We start from the raw sequence: 24,987 nt of genomic DNA, 5'->3' as shown, positions 1-24,987 counted from the left end.
CACATAATTGTTTTAGCAGGAAATTATGCAACATGACAATTGTTTTAACTTGAAAAGTGCAGACATCATTTTCAGAAGCACATCAGTTTAAAACATTCCCCAAATCACATGTATATGTCCTTCTACGTCAACTTTTATTTGCTTAGTTTACTGTTCTCAATGACATCAATATAGATAATACACATTCATGAAGGGCCTAGTCTGTGTGGCAGAAGTCTGTTTTACAGTATTTACTATCTGCTAAAAGGAAAAAGGGGGCACATTTTAAGAGTTGGGCTAGATTTTATTTTCAGGACTAATGTGGGAAAGCAGAACATTTCAAACATTCATAGGACAGACTACACTCTACACTGTCTGATCAGCAACACCCAGGATAGGTATAGCACAGGATTAAATACAGCATAAACCTCTCTCCACACTGTATCCATCAAACACTCCTGGGACAGGTACAACACAGGTTAGGTACACAGCAGAGCTCCCTTTACACAGCCCCAAAATATCCAGGTGGCATTTTCCAATTCCCATTCCAGTTACATCATATAGTCTCTTCAACTGAGGTCAACAATTAGTGTTAACACAGGGCTAGGTTTGTATGTGGGATCTGGTCTGTTAAGAATTGGATTAAGATTGCCTCAAACCCTATTCAAATTGGGCACAAATTGGGCAATTAGAGTCATTGGGATATACAGCACAGAAACAGTCTCTTTGGCCCAACCTGGTTTCCTAAACTGAACTAGTCCAGTTTGCCTGCATTTGGCCCATATCCCTCTAAACCTTTCCTATCCATGTACCTGTCCAAATGTCTTTTAAATGTTGTTATTGTACCTGCTTCTACCACCTGCTCTGGCAGCTCATTCCAAACATACATCACCGTCCATGTGAGAAAGGTGCCCCTCATGTCCCTCTTAAAGCTTTCCCCTCTCACCTTAAACCTATGTCCTTTAATTTTGGACTCCTCTACCCTAAGAGGAGATCTTGTCTATTCACCTTATCTATGTTCATGATTTTATCAAACTCTATATGATCACCTCTCATCCTCCTATGCTTCTTATAATTCAAATCTTCCAGTACCGTTAACACCCTTATAAATCTTTTTTTCACCCTTTCCAGCTTAATAACATCCTTCCTATACGCCAAATAGCACTCCCAAAACGTGGCCTTATCAATGTTCTGTACAGTTGTAACATAACATCCTAACTCCTGTACTCAATACTCTGACCAATGAAGGCAAGTGTACCAAATGCCTTCAACACCCTGTCACTCTGTGCAAAGATATGCAGGTTAGGTGGATTGGCCATACTAAATTGCCCCTTAGTGTCAGGTGGACTAGCTAGGATAAATGCATGGGGTTATGGGGAAAGGGCCTGGGGGTGATTGTGGTCAGTGCAGACCCGATGGGCCGAATGGCCTCCTTCCGCACTGTAGGATTCTGTGATACTGCGACACCACTTTCAATGAACTATGTACTTGTGCTGCTAGGTCTATAAAAATAGCACCTCACCTTTATCTGAATTAAACTCATGTGCTATTCCTCGGCCCACTGGCTCAGTTGATCAAGATCCCATTGTAGTCTTAGATAACCTTCTTCACTGTCCACTGCACCACCAATATTGGTGTCATCCACAAATTCATTAACCACGCCTCCTCTATTCTTATCCAAGTTGGTTATATAAATGACAAACAACAGTGGACCCAGGAATGATCCCTGCAGCACATCACTAGTCACAGGTCTCCAGTCTGAGAAACAACCCTGTACCAACAGTCCCTGTACCAACAGTCCTACCGGCAAACCAATTAGGGAGAGGCAAATAATATTGGCCTAGCCAGTAATGCCAATATCCCACAAATGAATAACAAAATGACAAGGAACATTCAAGCAATTACTCATTGTTAGATTGGAATGCAAATTGGAGGCAGGGTTGACTGGCACTTAAAGACGTAGAGATGGCAGAGAGATGTAGATGGAAAGGTTAAGTGAATGGGCAACAAAGTGGCAGATGGAATTTAATTTGGGCAAGTGTGAAGGTAGTCATTTCAATAGTAAGAATAGAAAAGCAGAAACTTTTTTTTTAAGGTGTGAAATTTGTAAATGTTGTTTTCAGAGTGGGGTACCCATACAAGGAATACATACAAATTTAACATGCAGGTACAGCAAATGAACAGGGTGCCAAATGGCATGTTGACCATTATTGTAAGGTGACTGGAGTACAGCAGTCTTGATACAGCTGTAAGGGGTAGGTTAACAGCTTGCTAGAGGCTTGCATGTGGTTCAGAATAATAACAACAGCATGGGATCAATTCCTGGTCCAACTAAGGTAGACTGGAGACCTGTCTCCTCGTCCTGCCTCTGACAGTGGAAAGCAATGGCAAACCATCGCTGGCAAAAATGCCATGAAAAGCAGCTCAGGATAATGCATCAGAACACAATGAGCCTCCTTTCATGCAGAATACTCACTGAATGGAATGGTTTGATGAGGAAATTATGCACAGTTTTAATCTTCATACTCAAATGTGGAGTCAGTACAGAATAGGTTTACTAGATTGGTCTCTGGGATGAAAGGGTTGTTCTATGATGACAGGCTGAACAATTTGGGTCTACACTTTCTAGAGCTCAGAAGAATAAGAGGTGATCTCATTGAAAGATACAAGATTCTAAAGAGGCTTGAAAGGATAGCCAATAAAGACAGAGATCGTTTCCTCTGGCTTGGGAAGCTAAACCATGAAAAAAGAGCCACTTGATAAGAGGTTCAATTATTTAGGATGAACTTGAGGAGAAATGTCTTCACTCTTTGTGAATCTTTGGAATTCTGTACCCCAGAGGGGTGTGGCACTCCATTGTTGAGTATTTTAAAGTTAGACAGACAGACCTTTGGTTTCTCAGGGAATCAAGGGATATGGGGAGTGGGCAGGAATGTGGACTTAAGGCTGATGATCAACAAGGATTGGAGCAGCAAGCTTGAATAGCAGTATGGTCTACTGTTACTATTTCTTAACTTCTTAAGAAATACAAAGATTCACTGATAGTAAGGTAGCCATTGCTAATTACAGGTGGCACTGAGTTGGTGGTGTGGTGAGGCTCTGCCCCACTCCAATTAATTTTAAGGTTGTAATGGCTATTAGAAACCTGTGACATCTATCACCTAGACGGATGAGGGTAGCAAAGCATGGAACATCATCACCTGGAAATTCCCCTCCAAGCGACACACCATCCAGATTTAAACTATATCATCATTTATTTGCTGTCTGATGATACTGTGCCTTTAAGAAATGTATTTGGGTCATGTTTCTTGTGCAGGATCTGTTTTAACAGTTTATTTTATTATTGGTGCCATTGTCTATACATGTAAGTCCCTGCAGCAACAAAATTGATCTTAATTACTACAATGTATGTTTTAATCTGGACTGTAGGGTTGTTATTTTAATATTTTCAATTTTTAGATTGGGGATTGATTGACAAGAAAGATCAGGTGATTGGGTGGAGCTAGACTTATGCAGAGAAATCAAGCTCAGTTGTTGTTTGGGAGCTGTGAAGATCAGAAATAGCTCTGCGTTTCTCTGGCAATTGGAACCTGCAGAAAATAGGTTTCTTTCACTTAAGTTCTGCTGTTTGAAGTTAGCTTTTTCTTTGGAAACAACTTATGGGAATTAGAGGGCAAGTGTTTTTCTGTATCTGTTCAGAAGGGTTAAAAAGGTGAGCAAATCTGTTTTTGGTGCTAATTATTTCTGAAATAGGATTTATGACTATGGGGATATTGCTTAAATTGGAACAATAGAGTTAGAAAACTATTAATTATATTGTGTTATGTTTAAATATTTCTAATTGGTAAAAATTATGTTAATTATGTTATATTTTAACTGTGCTCTTAAATAATGTTTTATAAAATAAAAAATTCATAGAGAGTCAATAGAATCACACCTGAAGAGAAAATCTTATGCACTAATGCCAAAAGTCAAAAAAAGCTGGGGTCTAGGCCAACTACATAACATACCTGGGAGTTTCTGAACTGGTTCCTGACACTGTCACTGGGCCAAAAACCTGGAATTCCCTCCTGAACAGTGCTGTGGGTGCACCTACAATAATTCAAGAACGTGACTAACTACCACTTAGCGTTCCCAAGAGCAATCAATGCTGACTTTGCCACGACATTCATAATCCCATTAAATTAAAGTACTTGTTAAACAAAAATTTAGAAATGAAACATAGAAGGGACTTAAAGAATTTTTGTCAAATATCAAACCCTGCTTTTGGAATAAATACACAGTTCAATGGGTTGTGTGTCAACTTCCCAATGATGGTGATGCACTCCTGTGGTTTGAATATAAGCCACACACTGGTGATGTGACCTCACAAAGTGGTACTATTCTCAATTGTGTTTAACCGACTCTTAACATCAGAATTTAAAAAATACCACAGGGTATTATAATATGGAGCACTTATCGAGGATACTGCCAAAGAACGGAAAACACTGCAGTAGATTAGTTAGCAAAATGAATTCATGCATTAGCAGGTGGTGCAAGATCATTAATTCAAGTATATGACTATAAACATGTCTAGCTCTACGCTGGGAATGCAATTTCTCAAGTTGTCAATTAAGTGCTAGGACAGATTTTGATAGCTTTAAAAGACAGTTCTGGAAAAGGTGCCACGTTTTGACCCTTGTGGACAATCATATTGATTTCTATACCATCTGAACACCTCAAACACCAACCAGCCTCATGAGTGATCGCCTCTACAGTACGGAACACCAAACAATCCAAAATAAATCACACAAAGTTAACATGCATGTGTAGAGATTCAAACTCACCAAATTCACTCCATTTCCTCTTCAGCAAGTTCAATCTGATAGCCCCCACCTTGATTAGGGTGTTAGGATGGGGGTCAGGCAGGAATACAACTCGGGCCCAAATCACAAGCAGAAATACTTCAGATAGAATAAAATATCATCTATTAAAATAGTCTAGATATACAGAGTTTGTGTTGGTTAGTAGATAATAGTTACTTCCTTGTGCAGTCCACTGTCTCAGGTGTTGGACAGTGAACTAGGCGCAGACTCACAGGTATTATGAAGCAATCCAGAGTCATTCACTGAAATTGGCATTTGAAAATTACAAAACCTTGACTTCAAAGAATTGGGCTGTTTTTTCATGCAATCTCTCATCTGACACCGAAACTCCTCAGATAACTTATTCCAGACAGTAGCATTTTACCAAACGTGCGGGAACAGAATGGAACAGTTTTTTAAAAATTCATGGGATGTGGGCATTGCTGGCTTATCCCTAATTGTCCTTGAACTGAGTGGCTTGCTAGGCCATTTTGGAGGGCATTTTAAAGAGTTAACCACATTGCTGTGGATCTGGAGTCACATGTAGGCCAGGCTAAGTAAGGATGGCAGATTTCCTTCCCTAAAAGGACATTAGTAACCAGATGGGTTTTTACGACAATCAAAATGGTTTTGTGGTCATCAGAATTTTAATTCTAGATTTTATTCCATTCAAATTTTACCATCTGCCATTGTGGGATTTGAACCCAGGATTCCAGGGCATCATACTGTGTCTTCAGATTACTAATCCAGCGACACTACCACTATGCCATTGCCTCCCGATTAATGTGCTAAATCACACTGCCCTCTTTCCTATTTAGTGAAGGATCCTACTAACATTGTCTGCTACCACAATGCTACACATGCCAGAATATTTCACTGTTTATAAAAGTTTCACTTTAAAATGAAGATTTGCATTGATACAGCAATCTATCTCATCTCTCTGACATGTTTCACTTCATAATCACTTAGAAATACAGTGACGGTTACTTTGGAAAATGTAGTGATGATTATTTTGGGGAACGTGGGATGGTTCTTTCGGGAGATGAGTGATAATTAGACAGGGAAATGCTGGGACGGATATTTAGGGGAATGCTGGAACGGTTATTTAAGGAAATGTGGTGAATGTTTAGGGGAATGTAGTGAGGATGAGTTAAGAAATGCTGGGATGGTTATTTAGGGGAATGTAGTGAAGATTATTCAGGGAAATGTGGGGATGGATACTTAAGGGAATGCTGGGATGGTAATTTTAAGGAAATGCCAGAGCGATAACTTAGGAAAATGCGGTGATATTTAGGAGAGTGCGGTGACGGTTATTTAGGGGAATAGAAGGGTTTCAAAACCCCCAATGTGCTGAGTCGCTTGTACTACTAACTAAGCCAGGTTGATAGTAGGATGTTCTAACAGGGCTCCTGTATTTTACACTAAAGTGAGTTTCTTGGTATCTGTTAGATTTTTGACAAATCGTGGATAATTTCTTCAATTTAATTGGACTCCTCTAAGTGCAAGTTCCAGGGTCTGGGACAGTGCATAGCATGGGGCCCTATACTTGGATAAAGCTTAGGGTGCTGTGGTATTGAGGCTCTATTGTTCCTAAGACCTGATTTAGCACAAAATCCAAAGGGATTCTGTTCTCAATAAGAGTCAGAAGTCACAGCACAGGTTACATGTTTTAGGGTTGCTGCATCATGAGGATGTGTGTCCATCATTACAGATAGGCTGAAATACAACTGCAAGCAGGCAACACAAAAACATACAGAGAGAGAGAGAGAGAGAGAGAAGGGTAACACTTCAGCTCAGTGACCTTCCTGGATTCTGATGAATGGTAATAGACCTGAAACATTAACTCTGCTCTCTCTTTCAATGCTGCCTGACCTGCTGTTCATTTCCAGTATTTTTAGATTTTATTTCAGATATTCAGCACCCGCAGTAGGGGTTGAGGAGGTGGTGACCAAACCAAGAGGACAGAATTTGAATTGACTACATTAGCTAGTGTTGAAATCTAATCTATTTGTTCTGATGCAGTTTTGCTGCAATTCAATTCCAACTTCCTGTAATGAAATGACTGGAGCAAATACTGGGCACAAATAATGAATTTTGAAAACACTTATTTCAGGTTTAACTGATACATAAACTACTAGATTGCTCAGAATAATACAGGAATCTGAAATAACTACTGAAATCTTCTAATTGCAGTGGAAGCCCTCAGACATGCAGCACTATTCCAGTCTCAAACTCATCAATTGTCACCACCTGACCAGAACATGCCCTGGCCCTCCAGTATATATCTCTGCAGAGCCAATGTGATCCACTGCAGAAATCTGGAGACCATTCCTTGTTGTCTGATGAAAAGATGATTAATCCAAAATAGATAAAACAAGAGTGTTATAATTAAAATGATGGCATTAGTGATATAAACTCACTGCTCCCAGTCTGCGTTTATCATTGGATCACTAGGAAATCAAGTCACACAACTTATCCCGGACCTCTTGATACGAACAGTCCCATTAGGTTAGAAACATTTCAATCCAAATAGCCACATGCTGATTGTCTTCAAACTTATAGGTGGTATAGGAGCAGCGGCCAGTCCTTGCTGCAGGTTACCAGATCAGCAGTACTATAAGTATGTTATACTGAAGAGTAAGAGAAATGTCTCAAGAGTCCCACAGTTAGGATCCTGTGGAATGTAGACTTGGGACAGGGTAGAACTTGGAAATTCGACTCTGTGCAGATGGGTTGAGGCATTCAGATTCCCCGCTCATCTTGAAAAAGACTTCCTGCTCCTGCAGCTTGCGAGCAAATTCTTCCTCTAAAGCCTGAAATGGATTTGGACAAACAAACAATCAGTGATGGAGAAAGAAATACCACTTGCAGTAAATACAGCCTGGATATAAACAAATTACATTCAACACATTGGAAGAAAAAGGGAACACTGGCCTCTTTCAGTAGCCTCTTCTGCCTCAACCACTGACTTTATGGCAGCTAAGGCAATAATAACAATTTATATTTAACACCTTTAACATAATAAGAACATAAGAAATAGGAGCAGGAGTAGGCCATCTAGCCCTTCGAGCCTGCCCCGCCATTCAATAAGATCATGGCTGATCTGTCGTGGCTCAGTTCCACATTCCCGCCCTCTCCCCATAACCCTTAATCCCCTCGCTTATCAAAAACCCATCAACCCGCGTCTTAAAAATATTTAGCGAGGCAGCCTCCACCACCTCAACGGGCAGAGAATTCCAGAGATTCACCACCCTTTGAGTGAAGACGTTCCTCCTCAACTCCGTTCTAAACCGCTCCCCTCCCCTTTATCTTGAGGCTGTGCCCCCTAGTCCTACTGTCCTTTCTGAGCGGGAAGAGTCTCTCCACCTCTATCCTATCCATCCCATTCATCATCTTATATGTCTCAACGAGATCTCCCCTCATTCTTCTAAACTCTAACGAGTACAAGCCTAGTTTATTCAGCCTCTCCTCATAGCTCAACCCCCTCAACCCCGGTATCAGCCTAGTAAACCTCCTCTGCACTCCCTCCAAGGCCAAAATATCCTTGTGTAAGTACGGCGACCAAAACTGCACACAGTACTCCAGTTGCGGCCTCACCAATGCCCTATACAGCTGCAGCAAGACCTCCCTACTTTTATATTCAATCCCCCTCGCTATGAAGGCCAGCATCCCATTCACCTTCCTGACCACCTGCTGCACCTGCAGGCTGGGTTTTTGCGACTCATGCACAAGGACCCCGAGGTCCCTCTGCAGTCGCCTGCTGCAGTAATGAAATGTCCTAAGGTGCTTCACAGGCACATTATAAATAAAGTCTGACATCAAGCTACATAAGGAGATATTCAAGTAGATAACCAAAACTTGGTCAAAGAGGAAGGTTTTAGGGGGAAAGTGACGTAGAGGGAGGAGTAGGTGGGGAAATTCCACAGCTTAGCACCTTGGCAGCTAAAAGCACAACCATCAATTGTGGAGCAATTAAAATCAAAGATGCTGTAGAGACCAGAATTAAATGAACGTAAATATCTCAAGGGTTGTGTGGCTGGATATTACAGATATAGAGGAGGGGACGAGGCCAGGAGGGATTTGAAAACAAGGCTGAGAATTTTTTGACCGAAGAAGTGTACAAGTCAGTGAGCACAGAGGTGATAGGGGAACAGGGCTCGTTGCAACTAAGGACAAGGACAGCAGTTTGGAGCGACTTCAAGTTTACAGAGGATAGAATATGGTTCAGCAGCCAGGGATGCAGTGGACTCAAGTCCAGGGGCACAAAGATAGTAATAAGGGTTTCAGCAGCAGGTTAGCTGAGATATATAATGGCATTGGAAACATTCATGGCAGGAATAGGAGGTCAGAAGCTCATCTTGAGGTCAAATGTGACACCAAGATTGTGATCAGTCTGGTAGTTTCAGGCAATTGCCAGGGACAGGGACAGAATGGAGTTTGAACAGTCAAACAAAAATGCTTTCTGTCCTGTAGAACTGCTTGTTTCCACTTTGCATTCAGGAGCGACATGGTGGCACAGTAGTTAGCATGGCTGCCTCACAGAGCCAGGCACCTGGGTTCAATTCCAGCCTCGGGTCACTGTCTGTGTGGAATTTACATGTTCTCCCTGTGTCTGTATGGGTTTTCTCCAGGCGCTCTAGTTTCCTCCCATAGTCCAAAGATGTGCGGGTTAGGTGGATTGGCCATGCTAAATTGCCCCTAATGTGAGGGAGATTAACAGGGTAAATATATGGGATTACACGCATAGGGCCTGGGTGGGATTGTGATTGGTGCAGACTCGATGGGCCAAATGGCCTCCTTCTGCACCATAGGGATTCTATGAGTCCTCAGGATGTAGTTGTGCATCATTCGTCAAATATAGAAGTAGGCACTATTCTATATGGAAAATTAAGTATGGACTGCTTCAGACTTCATGTAGCTACACTTCCACTTTTGCATCTCTCAGGGTGTGTTAGTGCTGATTGCAAATCTTCTGGCAGGAACTGAAGTGAATACTGCATTGCGTTACAGAATAGGAGATATAAATCTTCTCTAACTCGCACTGATCCAGATTTTGAGATGAAAGCTCAGTGCACAAACCACTCAGACAGAAGAACTTGCACCTCTCTAATGTGGCTGGATGTGACTCCACATTTCAAGCAACAATACAAAAATCCCCAATGTTCTGACATGAATCTTTAATGAATGACATTTAAGACACACTGTGGGGTAGATTTTTTGATATGGGTGAAATTTAATCCTGAATGGTTATATACACTGCAAACTGCACCCAAAACAAAGTATGCTGTTGTGGTCAAATGGACAACACTTGATAAATTAGGCCCAACATAAATTTGAACATTTTAAATTAAAACAGCTAAAACTACTTCTATGAGGGTTACCACAGGTCAAAAGCCAATACAAGGGAACATCGGTTCAAGGTGAGAGGTGGGAAATTTAGGGGGGAATGTGAGGAAAACTTTTTTTTACCCAGAGTGTGGTAACAGTCTGGAATGCGCTCCCTGGAAGGGTGGTAGTGGGCGGGGGGGAGGGGGGTGGGGTGTGTGTGTGTGTGTGCGTGCTGCCTCACTCCTTTAAAAAGTATGTGGATGAGCACTTGGCACGTCATTACATTCAGGGCTATGGGCCAAGTGCTGGCAGATGGGGGTTAAGTGGGAGTTCAGGTGTTCCCAATGTGTTGGTGTGGATGGGCCGAAGGGCCTCTTCTGCGATGTATATTCTATGAGATGAAGGTTGGTTTCAGGCTACAGCAGACATCTATTTTCTTTATACCTACCTAGCACAGAAACGACTGCCAACACCTATAGTTATGGTTAGTGACATCTTGGCCCAATCAGGCATCACTGTCCCTGACTTGTCAGCCAAGCATGATGACATCCAGTGCTAGCTGAACGTACATTTCTTCCAAATAAATATTGGCAAGATTGATGCCAGCATCTTCAATCTCAAGCCATCAATTCCAACGCTCATCGTCAACAGTATCTGATGCAGAACCAGACTACATGTAACATGGACATCGTATTACATAGAAACATAAAAAAATTGGAGCAGGAGGCAGCTAATTGGCCCTTTGAGCCTATTCTGCCTTTCATTATGCTCATGCCTGACCATGGTCTAACTCAATAGCCCAATCCTGCCTTCTCCCCTTAAGCCCCAAGTGCTATATCTAGCTACCTCTTGAATACATTCAATATTTGGCATTAACTACTCTTTGTGGTGATGAATTCCACAGGCTCACCATTCTTTGGGTGAAGAAATGTCTCCTCATTTCCGTCCTAAATGGTCTACCCTGTATCCTCAGACTGTGATCCCCAGCGTTGGGCACCCCCAACCATCTGGAACATCCTTCCTGCATCTACCCTGTCCAGTCCTGTCAGAATTTTATAAGTCTCTGTGAAATCCCCCCTCATTCGTCTGAACTCCAGTGAAAACAATCTTAACCTAGTCAACCTCCTCATACATCAATCCTGCCTTCCCCAGAATCAGCCTGGTAAGCCTTTGCTGCACTCCCTCAGAACATCCTTCCTCAGAAAAGGAGACCAAAACTGCACACAGTATTGTATGAGTGGCCTCACCAAGGTCCTGTATAATTGCAGCAACACATCCCTGCTTCTGTACTCAAAACCTCTCGCCACGAAGGCCACATGCCTTTTGCCTTCTTTATTGCTTGCTGTATCTGCATATTTACCTTCACTGACTGATGCACAAGGGCACAGAGATCCCACTGCATACTCCCCTCTCCCAATTTATAGCCATTCTGCTTTCTTGTTTTTGCTTCCAAAGTATTGAAGCATGAGGTAAGTTTCCAACCACATATCTATGCCATGACCAAGACTACATATCTCTATCAGAACATTGTCTTTCTCTGCTCATTTGCTCCTCAAATCCTCATCCGTGTCTTTATTTGTCTAGACTTGATTACTCCAATGCTTCCCTGGCTGGTCCTTCAACTTCCATCCTGCATAAGCTTGAGCTCTCCAAACAATATTGCTGGTGCTCTAACTCACTTCTAATTGCTTCTGTGCTCTATATTGTCCCTCAGTCCAGCATTGCCTCAATTTTAAAATCTTTATCTCTGTTTCAAATCACCCCATGGCCTTGCCTCCGTATCTATGTAACCTTCTCCAACGCACTCCATTCCATTCTAATTAAGGAGTTGAAAACAAAGTAAAGTAAAAGTTTAAAGTAAAGTTTATTTATTAGTCACAAGTAAGGCTTAAATTAACGCTGCAATGAAGTGAAAATCCCCTAGTTGCCACATTCCAGCACCTGTTTGGGTCAATGCACCCTAACCAGCTTGTCTTTCAGAATGTGGGAGGAAACTGGAAACCCCAAGGGCACAGAGGTGCTAGTTATATAAAGGTGGAAAGTTCTCACTGAGGTTCACATTTCTGAGTCAAAAAGGAAGGAATTCAGCTCTTTATTTCACGCTCTGAGCTGGCAGTGTCTAATGCTGCAACTTACCAACATTTCTTACCTCACTTAACGAAAAGTTCACAGTAAAATACAAATTCAAATCCACGTTAATATACTTCATTGGGTTTACCTTCTTCCTGGGCCGCAACTTGTCCCTCCACTCTTTCAGCTCCTGGCAGTGCTCCTCATCCACTTCCTTCAACTTGTGTGTCTCATGTTCAATTAGCAGATGGCACTTTTCATTCTATTAGGAAAAGATTAAACAAAAATAGTCATCAAAACAGACTATGATTCAGCAAAACGAGCAGAGAGAGATACCTAGTGACAGTGGAGGCCTGAGACCAGGAGCTGAGATTAACTCAGCACAGGGAGAAATTGAGAGTGACGTGAGAATTAATGTCGGGACAAGAAGTGGTAGAACCTGAGGGAACTAAGATGAAGAAGTTCAGAAGTATGGAGCAAGGTTAAATATATAATAATTAAAAAGGGTTTAAAAGTTTGAGGCTTTAATTTTTAAAAATTACCTTTTGTAAGTCTCAAGTTTTATTTCTGATCAATTTATTTAGTGGACTAAAACAGAGAAACGGCAGTTTACCTCAGTCATAGAATCCCTTTAGTACAGAAAGGAAGCTATCTGACCCATCGAGTCTGCACTGACTCTCTGACAGAGTATCTTACCCATGCCCTCTCCCCTGCCCTATCCCTGTAACTCCACACATTTACAATGAGCAATCCACCTAACCCATACATGTTTGGACACTAAGGGGCAATTTAGCACAGCCAATCCACCTAATCTGCACATCTGTGGCCTGCGGGAGGAAACCGGAGCACCCAGAGAAAACCCGCTGAGACAGGAGGAGAATGTGTAAACTCGCTACGAGAGGACACAGATTTAAGGTACGGGGAGGCAAGTACAGAAGTGATGTTAGGGGTAAGTTTTTCACTCAGAGGGTGGTGAGTGAATGGAATCGGCTGCCGTCAGTGGTGGTGGAGGCGAACTCGCTGGGGTCTTTTAAAAGACTTCTGGATGAGTATATGGGATTTAGCGGGATTGGGGGTTATAGATAGGTCTATGGATTGGTACGTGTTGATGTGATCGGCGCAACTCGTGGGCCGAAGGGCCTGTTTGTGCTGTAGTGTTCTATGTTCTATATACAAGCACCCAAGGCTGGAATCGAATCCAGGTCCCTTGTGTTATGATGTAGCAGTGCTAACGACTGTGCCACTGTGCTGCTCCATTGAATTGCCATGTGGGAATTCCCAAGACATTTCTCACGGCCTGCGCAGAAAACTAAATTAGCTGGGGCAGCTCGGGCTCCAGGTTCTGGAGTTTGAGCAGCCGAGTCACTGTGGCATATTTTCAAGGCTGAGAGCTTACAACAACATGAACATATGAAATAGAAGCAGGCCATTCAGCCCCTTCACTATTCAACTGGGTCACAGCGGGTGAACATTCCCCATCTACCCCAATAACTTTTGATTCACTTTTCTAACTAGGATGCCTCCAATTTAATGGAGGATGTGATAACTAGACATGTAGAAAATATCAACAGGATTAAACAAAGTCACCATGGATTTATGAAAGGGAAACTATGTTTGACAAACCTACTGGAGTTTTTGAGGGATGTAACTAATAGAATACATCAGGGTGAACCAGAAGTGGTATATTTGGATTCTCAGAAAGATTTTGATAAAGTTCCACATAAGGTTAGTTAGTGTGCAAAACTAAAGCACATGGAATTGGTGATAATATATTGGTACGGATTGAGAATTGGTTAGCAGACAGGAAACAGAGTTGGGATAAATGGGTCTTTTTCAGAGCGACAGGCAGTGACTAATGGGTCCTGCAGGGATTAATGCTTGAGCCAGCTATTCACAATCTATCAATGACTTGGACAAGGGAACCAAATGTAATATTTCTGAGTTTGCTGATAATACAAAATTTGGTGGGAATGTGAGTGGAGAGGAAGATGTAAAGAGGTTTTAAGGTATTTAGACAAGTTGAGTGAATGGGCAAATACATGACAGATGCAGCATAACGTGGATACATGTGAAGTTTTTCACTTCAGATGGAGAAACAAAATGGCAGTGTATTATTTAAATGGTGGTCGTTTGAGAAATGTTGATGTACAAAGTGACCTCGGTGTCCTTGTACACCTGTTACTGAAAGCAAGCATACTGGCACAGCAAGAAGTTTAGAAGGCAAATGGTATCAGCTTCCACTGCAAGAGGGCCTCAGGATAGAACACAGAACACTACAGCACAAACAGGTCCTTCGGCCCACAAGTTACATAAGAACATAAGAAATAGGAGCAGGAGGAGGCCATCTAGCCCTTCGAGCCTGCCCCACCATTCAATAAGATCATGGCTGATCTGTCGTGTCTCAGTTCCACATTCCCGCCCTCTCCCCATAACCCTTAATCCCCTCGCCTATCAAAAACCCATCAACCCGCGTCTTAAATATATTTAGCAAGGCAGCCTCTACCACTTCAACGGGCAGAGAATTCCAGAGATTCACCACCCTTGGAGTGAAGAAGTTCCTCCTCAACTCCGTTCTAAACCGCCCCCCTTTTATCTTGATGCTGTGCCCTCTAGTCCTACTGTCCTTTCTGAGCAGGAAGAGCCTCTCCACCTCTATCCTATCCATCCCATTCATCATCTTATACGTCTCAATGAGATCTCCCCTCATTCTTCTAAACTCTAACAAGTACAAGCTTAATTTATTCAGCCTCTCCTCATAGTTCAACCCCCTCAACTCCGGCATCAGCCTAGTAAACCTCCTCTGCACTCCCTCCAAGGCCAAAATATCCTTGCGTAAGTGCGGTGATCAAAACTGCGCACAGTACTCCAGCTGCGGCCTCACCAATGCCCTATACAGCTGCAGCAAGACCTCCCTACTTTTATATTCAATCCCCCTCACTCTGAAGGCCAGCATCCCATTCGCCTTCCTGACCACCTGCTGCACCTGCAGGCTGGGTTTTTGCGACTCATGCACAAGGACCCCGAGGTCCCTCTGCACCATCGCCTGATGCAGTTTTTCGCCACGTAAGTAATAGTCCTTCCTACCATTATTCCTACCAAAGTGGACAACTTCACACTTGCCAACATTAAATTCCATTTGCCAGTTCCTGGCCCATTCGCCCAGCCTACCTAGATCCTTCTGTAGACTCTCCACACCCTCCGCACAATTTGCCTTTCCTCCAATCTTGGTGTCATCAGCAAATTTCGACACCCTACACTTGGTTCCCTCCTCCAGATCATCTATATAAATGGTAAATAGCTGAGGCCCCAGCACCGACCCCTGAGGCACTCCACTAGTCAGCATCCGCCAATCCGAATAGCACCCATTGACCCCCACTCTCTGCCTCCTATTTGACAAACAATCCTCTATCCACGCTAACACCCTACCCCCAACTCCCTGTCCCCTGACCTTCTGCAATAACCTCCTGTGAGGTACCTTCTGAAAATCCAGAAAGACCACATCCACCGGCTCTCCTCTATCCACCGCCCTAGACACATCCTCATAGAACTCCAGTAAATTTGTCAGACACGACTTCCCTTTAACGAAACCGTGCTGCGTCTGCTCTATCAAGCAATTCCTCTCAAGATGCCTCGCTATTTCCTCCTTGATGACGGATTCTAACATTTTACCTACAACAGACGTTAAACTAACCGGCCTATAATTCCCTGCCTTTTGCCTGGCACCCTTCTTAAACAACGGCGTAACATTAGCCGCTTTCCAATCTTCCGGCACTTCCCCAGAATCCAGCGATGTCTACCAAGCCATAGAATTATCTGTAACTCCCAATCCCATATACTCATCCAGAAGTCTTTTAAAAGCCCCCAGTGAGTTCGCCTCTACCACCACTGACGGCAGCCGATTCCACTCACTCACCACCCTCTGAGTGAAAAATTTACCCTTAACACCTCCTCCGTACTTGCTTCCCAACACCTTAAACCTGTGTCCTCTCGTAGCGACCATTTCAGCCCTGGGAAATAGCCTCCGAGAATCCACCCTATCTATTCCTCTCAACATTTTATAAACCTCTATCAGGTCACCTCTCAACCTTCATCTCTCCAGGGAGAAGAGACCTAGCTCTCTCAACCTATCTTCATAAGGCATGCCTACCAATCCAGGCAACATCCTTGTAAATCTCCTCTGCACCCTCTCAAGAGCCTCCACATCCTTCCTGTAGTGAGGCGACCAGAATTGCGCACAGTACTCCAAGTGGGGTCTGACAAGGGTCTTATAAAGTTGCAGCATTACCTCCCGATTCCTAAACTCAATCCCTCGATTAATGAAGGCTAGTACACCATACACCTTGTTGACCACATCCTCCACCTGTGAGGCCAATTTGAGCGTCCTATAGATCCAGACCCCAAGATCTTTCTGCTCCTCAACACTGCTATCCTTGAAATTGTACTCCTTCATCTCATTGGTCCTGCCAAAACGGACCACTACACATTTATCCGCGTTGAAGTCCATCTGCCACTTCTCCACCCAGTCTTGCATCCTATTTATGTCACACAGCAACTTCTGACATCCCTCCAGACTATCCACAACACCACCAACCTTCGTGTGGTCGGCAAACTTACTAACCCATCCCTCCACTTCCTCATGCAGGTCATTTATGAGAATGACAAACAGCAAGGGTCCCAGAACAGATCCTGGGACATTCCACTGGTGACTGACCTCCATGCAAAAAAAATCCATCCACAACCACTCTCTGCCTTCTGCAGGCAAGCCAGTTCTGGATCCACAAGGCCAAAGCCCCTTGGATCCCATGCCCTCTCACCTTCTCAAGAAGTCGTGCATGGGGGACCTTATCAAACGCCTTGCTGAAGTCCATGTAAACCACGTCCACCGCTCTTCCTTCGTCAATGTGTTCAGTCACATTTTCAAAGAACTCAACTAGGCTCGTAAGGCACGACCTGCCCTTGACAAAGCCGTACTGACTACTTCTGATCATTCTAAACTTCTCTAAATGCTCAAAAATCTTGTCTCTCAGAATCCTCTCCATCAACTTACCAACCACTGAGGTCAGACTCACCGGTTGGTAATTTCCCGGGCTATCCCTGTTCCCTTTCTTGAAAATAGGAACCACATCCACAATCCTCCAAAACCTCTCCCATCTCCATCGACGATGCAAAGATCATTGCCAGGGGCTCTGCAATCACTTCCCTCACCTCCCACAGTAACCTGGGGTACATCCCATCTGGTCCCGGTGACTTATCTATCTTGATAGAATTTAAAAGTTCTAACACATCCTCTTCCTTAATATCCACATACTCAATCTTTTCAGTCTGCTGCAAACCTGTAGTACAACCTCCCAGATCACTGCCTCGGTATTCACGGTGGAAAAAGTACCCATTAAGCACCTCAGCCATTGCTTCCGGTTCCACACAGACTTTTCCCCCTTCACCTTTTATAGGTCCTATCCCTTCTCTTCTCATCCTTTTACTCTTCACATATTTGTAGAAGGCCTTGGGATTCTCCTTAATCTTACCCGCCAAGGCCTTCTCGTGACCCCTTCTGGCTCTCCTAATTTCCTTTTTAAGCTCCTTTCCTACAAGCCTTATACTCCTCTAGATCCTTAACATTTCCTAGCTCTCTGAACCTTTTGTACGCCTTTCTTTTCTTCCTGACTAGGTTCATCACAACCTTCGTGCACCACGGTTCCCGTGACCTACCGAAACCTCCTTGTCGCATCGGAACGTTGTCGTGCAGAGCTCCGGTCAAACATTCCTTGAAAATCCGCGACCTTCCTTCAGTACTTTTCCCCAAGAACACCTCCTTCCAGTTTACTCATCCAATTATCTGCCTGATGTCTTCATATCTCCCTTTACTCCAGATAAGCACCTTCCTAGCCTGCCTGATCATATCTCTTTCCAATGCTATCGTGAAGGAGATAGAATTATGATCTCCATCCCGAGATGTTCTCCCACCGAGAGATCTGACACCTGTCCTGGTTCATTAGCCAGCATCAGGGTCAAGTACAGCCTCTCCTCTTGTAGGCTTATCAACGTGCTGAGTCAGGAAACCCTCCTGAACACACCTAACAAACTCCTCCCCATGTCTTCCTGCAGCTGTACGGGATCATGGTGGGACCATAACTGGAGCAGTGTGTGCAGTTTTAATCTCATTAACAAAGAGAAGATTTAATTGCCATAAAGAGAATGCAGCAAATGTTCACTGGACTATTTCTGGGATGAGAGGATTGCCGTGAAAGGAGAGATTGGGTTGACTGTGTCTGTATTCATTGGATTTAAAAAAATGAAAGGGGCTCTCTAATCAAAACACAAAATTCTGACAGGGCTGGACAGACTGGATGCAAGAATGCTGCTTCCTCTGGCTATGTGGGGGGGAGGGGCAGGCAGTCTAGAAGAAAGGGTCTCAGTCTCAGGATAGGCTATTTAGTACTGAGATGAGGAAAAACTTATTCACTCAGAGGTCAGTGAACCTTTGGAATTGTCCATCATAGAAGGCCCTTCTGCCTCCTGCCTCCACCGCCCCCCCCCAAACCCCCACCCTCCTGTCTCTCTTCCCACCCTACTCTCACCACCCCCCCCCAGGCCCTCCTGCCTCTCTTCCCACCCTACTCTCTCTTTTGTCCCCCTTGTCCTCCTGCTTCCCTCTTTCCTGTTTGAAAAGGGCTCTTTTCTATCAAAACAGTTTGAGAAGCACTACACTGAAAACATTATCATGACACTCTGAACATGCAGCACTTTTGCATCATGAGTATGATATATTATTTAGGTGGCAGTGATGGGGGAAGACGTGAATAGGTAGGATTGAGGAATATGAGGAGAAGGCGGGTAGGTGGAATTGAGGCTTGGGGGAGAAGATAACTAGGGAGAGTTGAGAAATAATGGGGAGAAGATGACTGAAGGATATGGGGAGGTGGTGGTTGGGCAGGGTTGAGGGATATCGGGAGAAGGTGATTGACGGATATGGGGAGGTGGTGGGAGATGGGATTGAGGGATATAGCTGGAACGTGGTTAGAAATATATCTCAAAGCCATATTCCCACTTTCTCCCCATATCCTTTAATTCCATTAAAATCTAAAGAAAACTCTCTTTTTTGAATACATTCAGTAACTTAGCCTCCATAGCTTTCTGTGGTAGAAAATTCCACAGGTTCTCCACCCTCTGAGTGAAGACATTTTTTCTCATTTCAGTCCTAAATGGTCTACCCCATTTAGTTAGGTAGGATTAAAGGATATGGGAGGATGGTGAAATTCAGGGATATAGGGAGATAGTGAGAGGTGTGGGAACAACCTTGGGGTTAAAAACAAGGATGGGTTTACCCCAGCCCAATAAACCTTACCTGTCCTGAAAACGTTTAAGTTCTAATAGACAGCTGTCAATTCACCAAGAAAGCTACACCGCACAGAAAGAGCATTCACACTCACTGTAATGGGTGAGCAACATTGCTTGATTTAACAATGGTATTTGTGCTGCAGCCTATAGCTTTACCTGTAATTGCTGTAATTCCCTAATGTTGGCGTCACACTGGAGCTGTAGGTCTCTCATCTGGTTTTCATGTTTTTGGTGCTGTTGCAGCCTCTCATTCTTTTGCCTCTTCTCCTCCTGGCTTGCAAACTGCCAAATAAAGCAATAAAGAGTGTATAAAGAGCTGTGAGTGAAGCCCAGTGTGTTCAGGGAGCTTGTCAATGCTCTCACAATTCAAGCTTCTCCTAACAGTCTGGTTAACTTTGCGATAAGTTAAATGGAGAATGGGCAACTCATGAAATGGAAATGAAACATGCATAACTCATACACAAACACAAACTGGGTGGCAGCATTAAACCTTACTTCACACAGTGGAAAGTTGCACAAGATGTCCGCCATAATTGCTTCACATTCCAATGTTCAAAACAAGACAAACAAATCACATGTTCTCAGCTGAACAAAAACTGAATATTTGCTAAGACATCAATTGATAAAGATGTAAAACAAATGAGTAGAATCAACAGAAAAATATCACTTCACTCTCACCAATATCTGAACCTGTTTTCTAAGAACAAGTGCATGAGTGAGGGTAGGTGTGCACGAGTGCGAGTGCCCCAACTGCTATATCTAACTGCTTCTAGAAAACACACAATATTTTAGCATCAACTACTTTATGTGGTACAGGCTCACCACTCTCTTCTCAACTCTGTCCTAAACAGCCTACCCTTTATCCTCATACTGTGACACCCCACCATTGGGAACATCCTAGTTGCATCTACCTTGTCTAGTCCTGTTAGAATTTTATAGGTTTTTATGTGATCCTGCCTCAGTCTTCTAAACTCCAGTGAATATAATCCTAACCAATTCAATCTCTCCTAATACGTCAGTCCTGTCATCCCAGGAATCAGTCTAGTAACTCTTCTTTGGACTGGAACATCTTTCCTCAGAAAAGATCAAAACTCTGCACAATATTCCAGGTGTGGCCTCATAAAGGCTCTGTGTAATTGCAGCAAGACATTCCTGCTCCTGCATCGAATCCTCTCGCTGTGAAGGTCAATATATTATTTGCCTTTTTGCTGCTTGCCGCACCTGCGTTCTTATCTTCAGCAACTGGTGTATGAGGACACAGATTTCATTGCACATTCTCCTCCCCTAATCCAAAGCCATTCAGATAATAATCTGCCTTCCTTTGTTTTTGCTACCAAAGTGGATAACTTCACATTTATCAAACTTATACTGCATCTGTTATTCATTTGCCCATTTGCTCAACTTGGTCAAAACACACTGAAGGATTTCTGCATCCTCCTCAGAGCTCACCCTCCCATCCAACTTTGTTCATGTGCAAGTTTGGAAATATTACATTCAGTCCCCCCATCCAAATCTTTATATTGTGAATAGCTGGGGTCTAAGCACTGATCCCTGCGGTACCTCACTAGTCACTACCTGCCACTTGGAAAAAGGCCCATTTATTCATACTCTTAGTTTCTTGTCTGCCAACCAGTTTTCTATCCATCTCAATATACTACTCCCAATCCTATGTGCTTTAATATTACATGCTAATCTCTTATGTGGGATTTCTTCAAAAGCCTTCTGAAAGTCCAAGTAGACCACATCCACTGGCTCCATCCCCCATCAACTCTACTAGTTATATCCTCAAAGAATTCCAGAAGATTTGTCTAGCATCATTTCCCTTTCGTAAATCCATGCTGACTCTGCCCAATCCTGCCAATGCTTCCCATGTGTTTGGCTATAAAATCTTTGATAATTGATTCTAGAATTTTCCCCATTATTGACATCAGGCTTATTGGTCTACAATTTTGTTCTCTCTCTACTTCCTTTTTTAAATACTGGTGTTACATTAACTACCCTCCAATCTGTAGGAACTATTCTAGAGTCTCTATAATCTTGAAAGATCAACAATGCATCCATTATTTTTTGGGCCACTTCCTTAAGTGCTCTGGGATGTTCATCATCAGGCCCTGGAGATCTATTGGCCTTCAAATCCACCACCATTTCTATATTAACACTGATTTCCTTCAGTTCCTCTCTATCACTAAACCATGTGTTCCCCAATATTTCTGGTATTTAATTTGTGTCCTCCTTTGTGAAGACAAAACCAAAGTACGTATGCAGTTGGTCAGCCATTTCTTCGTAAATTATAAATTCCCCTGTTTCTGACTGCAAGGGACCTACATTTATCTTCACCAATTTTATTCTCTTCACATACCCACAGAAACTTTGAGTATTTTTGTGTTCCCCACAAGCTTACTCTTAAACTCTATTTTCCTCTTCTCAATCAGTCTCTTGGTCCTCCTTTGCTGAATTCTAAACTGCATCCAATCCTCAGGACTGTTGTTCTTGGCCAATTTGCATACTTCCTCCTTGGATCTAATACTATCTCTAATTTCCCTTATAAGTCATGATTTGGCTACTTTTCCAATTTACCTTTGCGCCAGACAGGAAATTGCTACAGTTGGCCCATGCGCTCCTTGAATATGCCATTGCCTATCCACCGTCATCCCTTTAAGTAACATTCTAGCAAAGCTTCATTTATTAAGATCCAGGACCTTAATCTCAGAATCAATAATATCACTCTCCTTCCTGATGAAGGATTCTATCATGTTATGGTCACTTATCCCCAAAGAGTCTCGCACAACTAGGTGACCAATTAAAAGTTAGGGATATTGGCACAAGTAAACATCCAATAAGCCAAGGATTCTCACACCACATTTGGACACGCATCAAAACCAGCCCCACTCATCTCCAGCCACATTGGTAGTGAGACTTGAGCAGCACCTCCAAAGAGTTCCCATCAACAGGAAGAATAATCATCAAGACATCCACAAACAGGATATCTCAAGGAAAGATACAATCCTCCCCCTCTCGACCAAATGAGGAAACCCTGTAGGACTAAAGACAATAAGTGGGAGCCTATACTGGCACCCCACGTACCCAGGAAATGAAAGGAAACTTTGGGGAGAGAGAGGAACACCAGGATAAAACCACAGACACAAGATGTAGTTTGACAGTATATATTCTCACATGCAGAATATCAGGGACTGACCTACTCAGCCTTGGATAATGTGGAACCCAAATAGCCGGGGCTTACACTCAGGCTCCACAGACAACAGGGTGCTACCCACCCAGGGGAACTGAACCAAAGTAGCAGAGTTTTCCAGAAGTACCCAAAAGGGGACATCTTGGGGGAGGACAAACTTACTCGCTCATCTAATATATTTTCCACAGAATCTGGGAACGGATAATTAAAGTAGCTACTGCGCTAACCTACCCAGCCAAGATAAACAAACAACAAGGTAATTAATAAAAGGGCTGGCAGGTCAGGAGTACTCACATTCCCCCTGAACTTCAAACAAAGTAAACTTCCCCTATCTCCAGGCACACCAGAGACACCACTCACACCCTGCCTTCAACAGGGTTTCACACATTTTGCCCTCATCAGGGAAATCCTAGCAACAGGCGTCGGCATCCAGACATCTCGGGATGGACAAAAATCTCCTTCTCACAACAGGATGATGTGCTCATTGTACATTCCAGAAGCCAAACTACCAAGCAGCCACTGTCACAATTTGTGCAGCCAAGGGAAAAATACCCAAGAAAGACTAAACAATTAAGGATTCCCCAGCCACACTTGTGCATGCGTGCCTGTGAATATTTCTTGCAAGTCTAGCTATGCCGGAGGCACCAACAACAATAAAACTGAGTCTTTTCCAGGAAGCATTGTGTGTCTGTACCTTCCCTGGAGACCGACAAGGATCCTTTAATCCCAAAGCAACCAAAATACAAAAGAATAACATGACATTATTAGTTCTAAATGGAGTTTTCCTCTCACCATCTCTATCCAAACCGCTTACTGTGGTGCTACTCATTATTCATATTTAAAGGATACCATATAATGCAATCCTCCATTATAAATGCCCGGAGTACAATACAAAAAAATGGATAAATATTGCACAACTCTAATGTCATTCCAGCCCAGTCCCCAGCAGAATAATGGAAGCCCATTCTCAGCCAACTGGTAAAGAAATATCGTCATATTACAAAAACTAAATATTTAAATCTGACACAGAGGCTGAAGCAGGGTGGGTAGATCCCCTTACCCACTTCGCTCCCTCGGTACCCAATGGAAAGATCAAGATTGAAAGTAAATGGTAACACACTTTCAACTAAGGTCTCCTTCATTTAAGGACCAGAGCTTACTGGTGGATAAATTCCATCATAAATAAATAATGTATTCCACCATAAATAAATAAATTGATATCCCTGGTTTTCAAAGAATAACAGATGCCCTATACCTCAGAGTACAAACAAAGAACATCACAGCATGGGAAACAGGCCCTTTGGCCCAACAAGCCCGCGCCACCATTTTAACAATGTGCTTTTCCTCCTCCACCCTTGACCTATGTTTATAGTACCCCCACTGGAAACCAGATTAAGGGGAGAATAATTTAGGGACAATTTGTTACACCAATCAGCCTAAGACCACATCTTTGGGGTGTGGGAGGAAACCGGAGGAAACCCACACAACCACAGGGAGAATGCGCAAACTCCCACAGACACTGGCCCAAATCCATGTATCTGCACAGCAAACAGTGATAGTCACTGAGCTGTCGTGGTGCCCATCTGCTGGTCCAGTTTAAGCGTACACAAACGGCGCAAAGTACTAGGCTACTCTCGAAACATCCAAGAGCAGCCCACGCATGACCCACTGTGTGCATGCCCCTCGTTAGACAACAAGGTGGACTGACGCACCTGTGCAGTAAAAGAGAAAAACCATCAACACATGTAACAGTTGATTTCCAGGAACGTCCCGAGGCTCTGATCCTTATTTAAAACAGTCTCCTCTAACCCTCCGTCCCTATTTCACTCACGTGTCTAAGTAAACCTTAAACAAGTCCAGCGTGCCTGCCTCCACCACCTTACATGGCAGTGCATTCCGTACCCCCACGACCCTCTGTGTGAAAAACCTCCCTCTAGCATCCAAATTATACCTCTCCTCCCTCACTTTAAGCCCGTGGCCCCTTGTGATATTTGTCTGCCACTGTTTACTCTATCTATACCCTTCATTATTTTATACACCTCTATTAGATCCCCCCTCAATCTCCGTCTGTCTAAGGAAAACAGCCCCAACTCACCCAATCTTTCCTCATAACCCAGTCCTTCCATCCCAGGCAGCATCCTGGTAAACCTCCTCTGCACTCTCTCCAAGGTCTCCACGTCCTTCCGGTAGTAAGGTGACCAGAACTGGACGCAGAACTCCAAATGCGGTCTAACCAAC

At 43.3% G+C, this 24,987-nt stretch overlaps 1 protein-coding gene across 3 annotated transcripts in view; it reads right to left on the bottom strand.

The window, feature by feature from the left end:
• Positions 1-1,783: 1,783 nt before the first annotated feature.
• slka (STE20-like kinase a) overlaps positions 1,784-24,987 on the bottom strand; it is a 167,332-nt gene continuing 144,128 nt past the window's right edge. For all 3 annotated transcript variants that reach the window (XM_080206005.1, XM_080206006.1, XM_080206008.1), the window contains 3 exons: positions 19,716-19,841; positions 12,370-12,483; positions 1,784-7,636 (listed from right to left, as the gene is read on the bottom strand). In XM_080206005.1, coding sequence (XP_080062131.1) covers positions 7,490-7,636; positions 12,370-12,483; positions 19,716-19,841 — 387 coding nt within the window. In that variant the 3' untranslated portion in view covers positions 1,784-7,489. The remainder of the gene's footprint in view (positions 7,637-12,369; positions 12,484-19,715; positions 19,842-24,987) is intronic.

This window comes from Carcharhinus amblyrhynchos, chromosome 17 (assembly GCF_965287045.1).
Source record: "Carcharhinus amblyrhynchos chromosome 17, sCarAmb.v2.hapA, whole genome shotgun sequence".
NCBI lineage: Eukaryota > Metazoa > Chordata > Chondrichthyes > Carcharhiniformes > Carcharhinidae > Carcharhinus > Carcharhinus amblyrhynchos.
This window is presented reverse-complemented; position numbering and strand designations above follow the sequence as displayed.